Genomic DNA, 10,575 nt, shown 5'->3' on the forward strand with positions numbered 1-10,575 from the left:
TGTTTAAAAAAAGGGTAGATGGGGCACTTAGGGACATGGTTTAGAAGTGGCTCTTGTCAGGGTAGGCTAAAGGTTGGACTCGATGATCTTAAAGGTCCCTTCCAACCGCAACAATTCTGTGATTCTGTGAAGTGTATCTTTTGAATATTATTAACATATCCACAAGTTATGTGTCTGTTACTTTGAAAACTGTTGATTATTATAGTATGTCCTTTGTCTACCCATGTTCACATGCATGGCCTACGCCATTGCAAATACCTGAGTGTTTTGCAGTTGCTATAGAATTGATGTGATATGTAAAATTATGAAGTATGAATTATACAATGTTGTTCTGAGGGTTACAGATGGACTGGATGGTTATGAATCTGTAGCAATTTTGTAATCAAATTTTGAAATCTGATTGAGATTTTCTTTAAACAGAAGAGTAAGTGCTGTTTTGTTTAGAAACAAGAAGAGTTTTAATCCAAATATTTCTGATGAGTTTTTTAATGTGTCATTTTAACTTACCTGCTTTGAAATGTGGCAAGTGAACGCTGATTAAAAAGATATAGTGTATAGCATTTGAGAGATGGTACTTAAAAATATTCATAATGTTTGGTGTAAGAATTGCTGTGGTAATACCCATAAGGAGATGTATCATTTGAATCATTGTTAGAGATTAGATTAAAGTCAATTTTAAGATATATGCCATATTTTCTAATTTTTTTTATTTTTTTTTCAGATAAAGGTGCATAAACTCTTTAACAAATTCAGAGTGGAAAGTCTTACACCCACATCTTTATCTTTGATGCATTCACCTCCGGATGCCAGAAATATAAGTGAAATAAATATGAATTCTATGGAGATAAATACGTTCCGGATTCGGCTAAGATGAAATCTGGCTTTACTACTCAGATAGAGAACAGGAATCTGCAAATATATCTCCTCTAAGTTTTACGTGCAATAAGAAGCACATTATTATTATTCCAGCTTCTGGATACTGTGACAAAAACATGCATTCTATAATTTTTTTGACCAACACAGTGAAAAGCCATGTTGCAAGCAACTTTTTTGTTTGGGGGTTTTTATTTTGTTTTGTTTTCATAAAATAGCAACATCAGTATAATTTAATGCAACAAGTGAAGAAATTTCTAAGGATGTTAACCTCTCAACAGATTATATCTCAGGTTAAATGCTAACTAATGATGTTTTCTGGTGTTTTAATTTTCATAAAGAGGGGATTGGATTTTAAACAGCCTTCTTTGCTGATCCTTGATGAATTTATGTACAAATAATTCAGTGTAGAAAGTCCTGATGCAGCTTGGAAATTAAATGAAATAAAATGTTCTTGTGTAGTAGCTAATGTCCAAATATTTACAATCATTTATATAAATGACAATAATCTCAATTTATTCCACAATTAATTTCAATTTATTCAACATAAAGGGGATTATTAATTGTGGTAAAATAAAAGCCTGCAGTACTTGTGATAAGTGATGGTAGATTTTAATACTTCTATCCTTCACCTGAGTTATGTAAATAGGAAAACATGAACCTACAAAATAATTTTGCAATGGAAATGTTTAATAAAACTCCCATTTTGTTACTTGACACACTGGGATATGTGCAATTATTCCATTATCATGTATGATGAGAAATGTCCATAATTATCATGAATACAAGATTTTTTATAAAACTCATTTAGATACCGATGTTCTCTGAAATGAGTTTTCTATTTCAAGATTATCATATCAAGATAAATGTGCCTTATTTTTTGATACGTCTTGTTACAATTTTGGTGTCTATGTTAATGTTTTTGGGGGAAAGGTAGTTTATATAATACTTAAGCTGTGTATCTCCTATTTGACAATGCTGGCCACACTCTGATCTATGTCCTCCTGCACCAAGTTTGTGCTATCTTATTCTGAACATTTTGACTATTTGAATGTATTAAAATGATGTCATAACATGAGACAGACAAAAAAAAGAATTACTGTAAAATCTAAATTCAGCTGCTTTCAAGGAAATTGCAACTTGATGCAGAGTTGATAGTAAGCAAGACATAGTTTGCAAACCCATCAAAATATGTGCTTGCATGTCACAGATTGTGGTGACCTGTTAATTCAAAATCATGTGCCTATATTTTAAATGACATTTTTCAAACTTGCAACCTCACTTACATTGCCAGTGCTCACGTTACTGAAAAATGGAATCTTTACTTTTTGCTTTGTTTTCACATATCAAGCAATCCATATTTAGTGCTGAAGTTGTTCAAGTGTGAAAAGTATTTCCCTAAGTAGAGCTGCTGTTTACAGTTTATATATATAAACAGGCACCTGAGTGTGATCCCATTTCCTAGTCTTCATTTATCTTCATAACTCTTTCTTCTATCCCTTGCTTATGCTTTACTTTTCCATACATCATTGCTTATCTTTAATACTAATGCATGAAAAGTCATCATAACTGTTAAAAAGATTTGCTATTTTCTAACTCTGATATTGCCTACTGTATTTAATTTCATCATTGTTGGTCCACAGTGTATCAAATTATATCATGTAGCTACAGGCTATCTTAAAAGAAAATGAATGTGAAACTTTGATTTCATGCATTGTCACAGGTTGGATCTCTGTTGAGATTGTGTAGATTTCCCTAATTAATTCAAGCTACTGTGTGTTTTGTAATTAATGGAATACTTAGTAGGATCTGGTGCAAGTTATATCAAGAATATAAGAACCACTAACCACAAAAGGAAGAATCAGATGGATCCAATAAATGGATGTTTTCATGCAATAAACATGTACTGTAACTTTTCTTAGCTGTAGTATTTGAAAATCCTATTTTTTGTTGGAACTTAAAGCTTGGTAGACCTGCCAGCAGAATTTTCTCATAACATCTATTTTGTTGCATCTTCAAAATTAAAATGCTTCAGAGACTTTTATGTGTTCTTTGCAAGAGAGCTTTCAAAATACTATTTCAGTTTTGTTAGGCAGAAGAAAGAAAATTTTGATGCAATAAAGTTTTAAAGTATTTTGCCTGTTGGAATTACTTCCAAAAGATGTTTCATATAACATTCGATCATTTCTTTTATCATCAGTTGTACAATCATGATGCCTGAATCTTCCTTAACCAGCAGATTTAATCGTTGTTCCTTTATTTTGCATTTTTTTTTGTGAACAACAGAACAGCCTTCAATTTCTGATCCTTTCCTGAAATCCATGACTAAGTCAAAACTCCAGTCATAGAATCATAGAATGGTTTGGGTTGGAAGGGACCTTAAAGATCATCTAGTTCCAACCTCCTGCCGTAGGCAGGGACACCTCCCACTAGACCAGGCTGCTCAAAGCCCATCCAGCCTGGCCTTCAACACTTCCAGGGATGGGGCATCCACAGCTTCCCTGGGCAACCTGTTCCACTGCCTCACCACCCTCACAGTAAAGAATTTCTTCCTGATATCCAATCTAAATCTCCCCTCTTTCAGCTTGAAACCATTACCCTGTGTCCTATCATTACACTTCCTGATAAAGAGTCCCTCCCCATCCTTCCTGTAGGCCCCAGTCAAAGTCTGATAATAAATTTTACTTTAATTGGTTCAGAATGTGGCTGTCGATGGGCTTGGTTGTTGTTTTGTTTTGTTTTTCCTGACAACTCTTAATGAATTCTTACGCCGTATTTTCTTTACATTGGATATTTCATTTAAGTTCTTGGGCTTTTTGTGCATTAGCCAGCTAATTTAATCATATTATTTTCTTTTTTTTCTATTTTTATAGCTGCTGGGTTTATAACTACTGGTTAAGAGAACCAAGCATCCTTACCTTACAATATGGTTTTAAAGACAATGCTATGTAATAAATGGTTTAAAACCTCGTAATTACTTTCCATATCAGAGTTATACCTGTACTGAATTTTTTTTACATTTCTTTATCTTAAATGTCTTTGGTTGACTTGCTCATATTGTCTGAAACAAACTGATTTCAACTGAAGGTTTTTGATATTTTCTTTTGGAAGGTTTTATATCTTATGGGGATATGTAAAATAAGATCTCGAATAAAAGATAATGTTATTGTGAGATGTGGTCAGTGTCATTAATACCTTTAATTTAAATAAAAGAAAAAAAAGATAAACAACAAGCATGCCGCCTTTGAGAAGGTTGGGAGTGACAATTACCTGTAGTGAGATGAACTCCTGGTGAAAGATGCAATCTATTTCACAGTTGCCAAACAGAGAAGATAGATGCTAACTTCAGACATAATGGGTAGCTCTTCTTTCACAAAAGAAACCTTGCAGTGACTTAGCAGAAAATAGTAGAAGGTGTAAAATTCTAAAATTTTTTTTTACTTGAATTAATCTCATTTTTCCTTTAAGCATTTGAGAGTAACTGACTCGAAGCTGTTCTTGTAAATTAAATTAACTAACACACCATTTGAAAATAAAGTCAAAATAACAGTTCAATTGTAATTAGATGAAACATTTTTAAGAAAATAATATAATGCTATTGTAATATGTTGTAATTACATAGGAGAGGTTGAACAGGCATAGATGCTTTGCAGGTTTCCCAAAGTGCTGATGGAGCTTGAGCATAATGAGTTGCAAAGACAATTAGTATAAATTTCAGTCAGTGCCTGAAGCTATTTGATTTTGGACTGCATAGTCTTAGCTATAAATATAAAAGTATACATAAACATATACAGTGTAAATCCACATAATTTTAAAGGTGCTTCAACATAAAAAAAGTATGTAACATCTAACTGCAGCAGACAACAATGGGTATGGGTCCAATTTGAAGCACGCCTTCACCTTCTTAAGGTCATCCTATTCTGGAATCCATTAATATCAGAATGGCCATCTGGACAGAACATACTCCATTAATTCCTTTTACCAATAAAGTCTTTTACTTTTTGAAATTAAATTAACTGTATTTGGTATATACCTGTCCATTGTTGTATCTTTACTGATACCGACACTAAAATATATTGCTGAGATTTAAATGGTTATCTGACTTGTAATGAGTTTCATATATGGCAAAATATAAAATAGACATTCAATTTGTTGTCCTATTTATTTTGGGATAATGACTCTTTCATAATATTAAGAATTGCAACAACAAAAATGAGACAAAATATTAATTTTGTCTTCTAAAAGAGGGAACATACAAAAAATGCAGTACATTACCTAGAATAAGCTCAATTCAGTGGAGGACTTGGGATTTTCAGGCAATGTTCTTACTGATACATAGTTTCTCTGTCTCCAAATATTTCTGTAAATTATAATACTAAATTGTGGAGCCGTCAGTCTTGTAATATACAGATTTTTATGAACTAATAGATATTTGAAGTCCATATTGCACCACGAGCTTTTGTCTGCCAGAATTTCTATGCAGAGTAGCAATAATATATTATTTACATTACTCTCCTTCCTTTAGGTAAATTATTTAATAACGCTGAGGGTAATGAGAAAATAATTAAATAAAAAACTTCCATCACGTATGTAAACTTGTGGTATTTGAACTGTAAAGATGGATATTTTTAATTGTAAGCTTCAGAGCTTTAGTTTCTCAGTATAACATACTCTTATACTCTTCCTCGTAGACTGTGTGCTAAGGGGATATCCTTTTACTGTCAATCTATATAATCATTCATATCATGGGTATGACTAAACTGAAGACTTTAATCCCAGCAGTGTCTGTCCTGCTTTACCACCACCGCCAGGCCCTGTGGTGTACCACCACACATGGATGGCATGTGCCTCTCTTCCTCTCAAATCATGACCTGCAAAGTACCTTGTGATCTCCTCAGATGGCTAGTCTATTTTTATTTTGATGTCTGAGTTTTTCCTTTTGTACAACTTTCTCCTTTCTTAGCATGCCAGCTAAGCGTGTAGGCGTTTGTGGACTCCAGCATGTACACAGCCTTCCAGCTCTGCCTAGAGCTTTCTGGAGTCCGACTGCCTGCAGTGTGATCCAAAACATGAGATGGGCTGGATGTGAGCACTCAGCCAGCTTTTTAATCTACATCAATCAGCATGTGAATGGGGCACAAACCCTATTTGCTTGGCACAACTTCCTTCCATCTCTAGCCTGCTCTTCAGGCACATACATTTTTCTGTCTCTGAAAATCCATTTGAACACACTTTGCTGCCGTTCTCCCTTTTTCTCCTCCTCTCTTTCCTTCCCTAGTTTTCCAAAATAAATTTATACATTTGTGAGCTGGAATTGTGTGTGGTGAAGAATCCAGGTATTCCTGACGCTCATCAAGAGAGATGGGAGAGTGCTCTGACAGTGGTAGCATGATGTAACGTGATCTCCATTTCAGGACCTGTCAGTCATCCCCAAGTTTACCTGTAACCTACTTTCCAGAAGTCCTGAATATGCTCAGAATCAATTGATCTGTCTTGATCAGACAATAATAAATCAGAGACATTTTGATAATGCCCACTGTTAGGGCTTTGGCTACCAGGCACCCTCTAAGAGCAACCTGTTCACATCAGTGACCAACAAAATCTATAATTTCTGTGGTTTGGGCTACTTTCACTTTGAGTTTGATGTAAGATGTTTCCTAACTCTCTGTTTTCCAGAAGCAGGTGAACTATAGGTATAGATAGTTTGAAAAAAGAAATCTCTAGTTCAAGTAATTTGTGTGTGTAAATCTCAGTAAGAATGGGATGCAACCCAATTCATTCTGAAGAAATTAGGCTTTTTACAGCTCTCTCTTTAGAACTCAAATCAGATTAAACCATAGGCTTTGTACTGGAAGAACTTAATAAGAACAGTGAAATCAAAATCATTTGCAAGTTCTCAGTTTTCCAGTAAATAATAGCTTCAAGTCAATTCCAAAGACTTTTCTGCATAGCAACTGTCTTCTAGTACCGCAAAAAGTGAGAAATAACGTACCATGAGCAAAGGTATATGATCTGTATTATACACATATTGTTGCAGGCAAAATATCTGAAACTGCTAGGTTCCACCATCTTTTAAGACAGCAAAAGTAGGTATGCTTTTTTTTTTTTTTTTTAAAAAAAAAACAAGAAGAACTGGAGGATTTCCAGGAAAGATAAAAAAATGACCTGTAAGCACAGATGAAGTATTTGCTAGATCAAAAGATTTAGGCATATTGAGAAACCCAGCCATAAAACAACTGGACACTCAAGTCACATTAAAGAGAGAGACAGCAACCTGATTGTGCTAGATCAGAAAGCTGTCTGGAAAATAGAGTATATTAAAGTTTTGGCCAACTTTGAACTTAATAACAGAAAGAGCTTCAAAGACTTCATCAGTAAAATGCACTGATGAAAGAAAATGCGCAGTTCTAGATGACAGTGAAGGTCAATCTTTTTAATGATATCAGTTAAATGTTATCAGCAATACTGTACATTTAGAGCAGTTCTGAAGGTTCAAGAAGGCTTGAGGAAGAGAAAGCAAATTGTCCCAATCCAATTCATGCAGAAGTCTTATAACTTTGAGAAAATTCCTTGGTGACTTACTAGGCTTAATTCAGCATGGGGGCCAAAGCAGTAGATGTGAAAAGGAGCAAGAAAATAATAAAAAAGGCCTGTTAATGACATTATGTAGTTTTGTTCTTCTAGGGACTGGAGCCCCTGTCATATGAGGAGGGTCTGAAAGAGCTGGGACTGTTCAGCCTGGGGAACAGACGGCTCAGGAGAATCTTATCAATGTATATAAACACATAAAGTGGTGGGGCAAAGAGGACAGAGCCAGGCTCTTTTCAGTGGTGCCCAGTGACAGGTCCAGAGACAATGGGCACAAATTGAAACACAGGAGGTTCCTCCTGAACATCAGGAAACACTTTTGCACTGTGAGGGTGACCAAGGACTGGCACAGTTGCCCAGAGAGGCGGTGCCATCTCCACCCTTTGCAATACTCAAAAGCTGTCTAGACATTATGGTCCTGGGCAATTGGCTGTAGGAGGCCCTGCTTGAGCAGCATTTTCACAGAATCACAGAATTACAGAATCGTAGAGGTTGGAAGGGACCTCTGGAGATCATCTAGTCCAACCCCCCTGCCAAAGCAGGGGTCCCTGCCAGCCCCCTCCTCCAGAGGTCCCTGCCAACCTCATTAATTCAGTCATTCTGTGGTGCTGCATGGCCTGTTCCTGTGAAGCGGAAGGAAGGCTTCATCTGATAACTAGAACTTTTACGAGAATCAGATGCATGTTTGAGGATGTGATGCCAAAGATGATCGCTGAAAATTCAGAGAAGGAACAACCTTTACCAGAAATGTTTTTCCTGGTTCAATGTGCAGCACTGAACATTTCCAGGAGAAAACGGAAATGGGCAAGTTTAAAGTTGAGTTTGGACTTGCCCTTTAAAATGCCTGTTGGGGTTGCTATACATCCTAAGCAGTGTGGTCTGAATCACTTGCAGCAGTGTACTGAGAAAAACACCTTTGAAAACTGATGACCTTTGCTCGCAAAACTCTTTGTTTAATACCTGTGACAGTGAAAAGAAGTATCATCTTTGTTCCATATGTTTTTAATTATTTAAAACCGTAACCCATTCCAAGCCAAAATAAGTCAAACAATATCAGTTTAATGGAAGAAATTCAAATAGACAATTTTGATTGTGACAAAAGATTGAATACAGATGTTACAAATGTGTTAATTCTGAATGGAGCATTCTAGTAAAAGTCCTTCATCCAGATAGAGACTTAAGGTTTGCACCCCATAAAGGAAATTGTTTATTTTGACAGTGCCAAAATCAGTTCCATTTCTTTTGCTTATATCTTTGTAAATGAATTCTACCGGCTTGGCTAGTAGACATGAGAAAGAAACTGTGAAAGCTCAAATGTAACTGTAAGGCGAACTTACTCAAATGGTTTTGGCACAGAGATCCGCAAACTATTAACCTAATTGGTCTCCAAATAGAGAAAATGAGTTGTGATTTTTCATTCATCAAAAATTGGGCCTTTGGAATATAAGCCAAGACACTAATAATTGGGTTGAGTTGGGTTTTAATATAGCTAATAAATGTGTAATTGCTGCTAGGAAAGGTGCCTTATAAATTGAGTTTGTGGAGGTTCATCTTTAAAAATAAGGTCTGTGTGAAACTTGTGATCTGTGGGCTATTAGTAGCTTTCCAGTGCAGAATACATGAGGAGTAGCTGAAAAGGGAAAATCCATAGTTTGGGAGATTTTAGCAGTTAAACCTCCTGCAGATACGGACCAGAAATGGATCTCTCTTGATTTTCTGGATGTTTTTGACAACTAGTAACCAAGTGCTGGGGGGCGTGGGGGAGAGGGGGTGTGTGGTGTGTATTTTTAATATAAGAAACAATGAATCATGCAAGTACTAGCCAAGAGGAAAAAGCAAATACAGTTTCCTTCTTTGATGATGACATACTTTTAAGTGGGGAGAACCAAAAAGCTAGGATTCAAGAGCAAACTTCTAAATCCAAGAAAAAAAAATGGCTATGATTCACTGACCTAACAGCAATCTGGTATGGTGGTATGTGTGAAACAGGCACCACCTAAATAAACATCAGTAGCCAAAAAAAAAACCCCAAGCATTGAAATCTCATTCCTCGGGACTTTGTCAAAAATCTGTAAGGAGTCTTCCAGCAGTCCTTGTCATCTTCTCCATGTTTCAACTAAAAACTCAGTGGAAGAAACACCCCCACCCCCAACACACTTATATTTCATCCAATCTCTGGGAATGTCACATCATCTCTGTCATGATATCTAGAATTCCACAATATAAGGTCTATAAAAGTCCAGTTCACTTTTGTAGCACAAACTGTCAAGATATGCATTTTACTGGCCTTTCGAGGCACACTGCTTTCACTTTGGCACCATGTAAGTCATTAGGTGCCCAAAGCCTTGTGACCATGATGACAGGTAGCATTTTGTATGTGAAGGTCACAGAGTAACTGGGTTGTAAAGGTGCTGTCTGTGTTGTGATGGGAGGTGTGGAACTGTGGGTGGTCAGGGTGGGACATTATAGTTCCTATAAAAGTGAGGGCAATCACCAATTCAACGCCACCTTATGTTTGGACCAAGCTGGAAACTGAGATTAAAAGGATTTTGATCAATTGTCATTGATGCATAGTAACTTGGCACCAGTGTTCGGTTTAATTTTGTATTCTACACTTGGCTTTAAAAGTAGGTAGGCAAATGGAAACTAATCCAAAGGGCAAAGTGAAAAAATTTTTGTGGTAATGCCAGAGCTGTGATAATACAAAGTGATTTCTCTCCTCTTACATAATGCCTCAAACCATGTTTGAGGGCTATTGCTTGTTTGCTGCAAGATGGTATCTTTGTCCGTATTACAGTTTGAACAAGAATCAATATAGTTTCGACTGGCCTGTGAAAACACAAGATTGTCAATATGAACAAAGGTGAAGGAATGTGAATCATTTCAAAAGTGATTATTTTAGCCACACAATCAACAAAGAGAAATTTCCAGCAGCAAAACCAGAACTGAGAATGCTCAAAACTGGATAATTTCCCAGACAGACATAGATGGAAGGAGTTTTGTTGGAGTTTGCTCCTATTATACATCATCTGCTTGTGGATTTGCCAATTTTTCAGAACTCTTTTATGGATAAGAAACACCAATTTTTGCTCTAGTGGTCAAAGTTGGTAAAGT

General features: G+C 36.0%; 1 protein-coding gene across 1 annotated transcript in view; it reads left to right on the forward strand.

Moving 5' to 3' along the window:
- Nucleotides 1–4,045, forward strand: part of MAN2A1 (mannosidase alpha class 2A member 1) — a 117,876-nt gene extending 113,831 nt beyond the window's left edge. Inside the window, exon 22 of the mRNA XM_074569797.1 lies at nt 722–4,045. Coding sequence (XP_074425898.1) covers nt 722–874 — 153 coding nt within the window. The 3' untranslated portion in view covers nt 875–4,045. The remainder of the gene's footprint in view (nt 1–721) is intronic.
- Nucleotides 4,046–10,575: the final 6,530 nt, after the last annotated feature.

This window comes from Larus michahellis, chromosome Z (assembly GCF_964199755.1).
Source record: "Larus michahellis chromosome Z, bLarMic1.1, whole genome shotgun sequence".
NCBI classification, from domain to species: Eukaryota; Metazoa; Chordata; class Aves; order Charadriiformes; family Laridae; genus Larus; species Larus michahellis.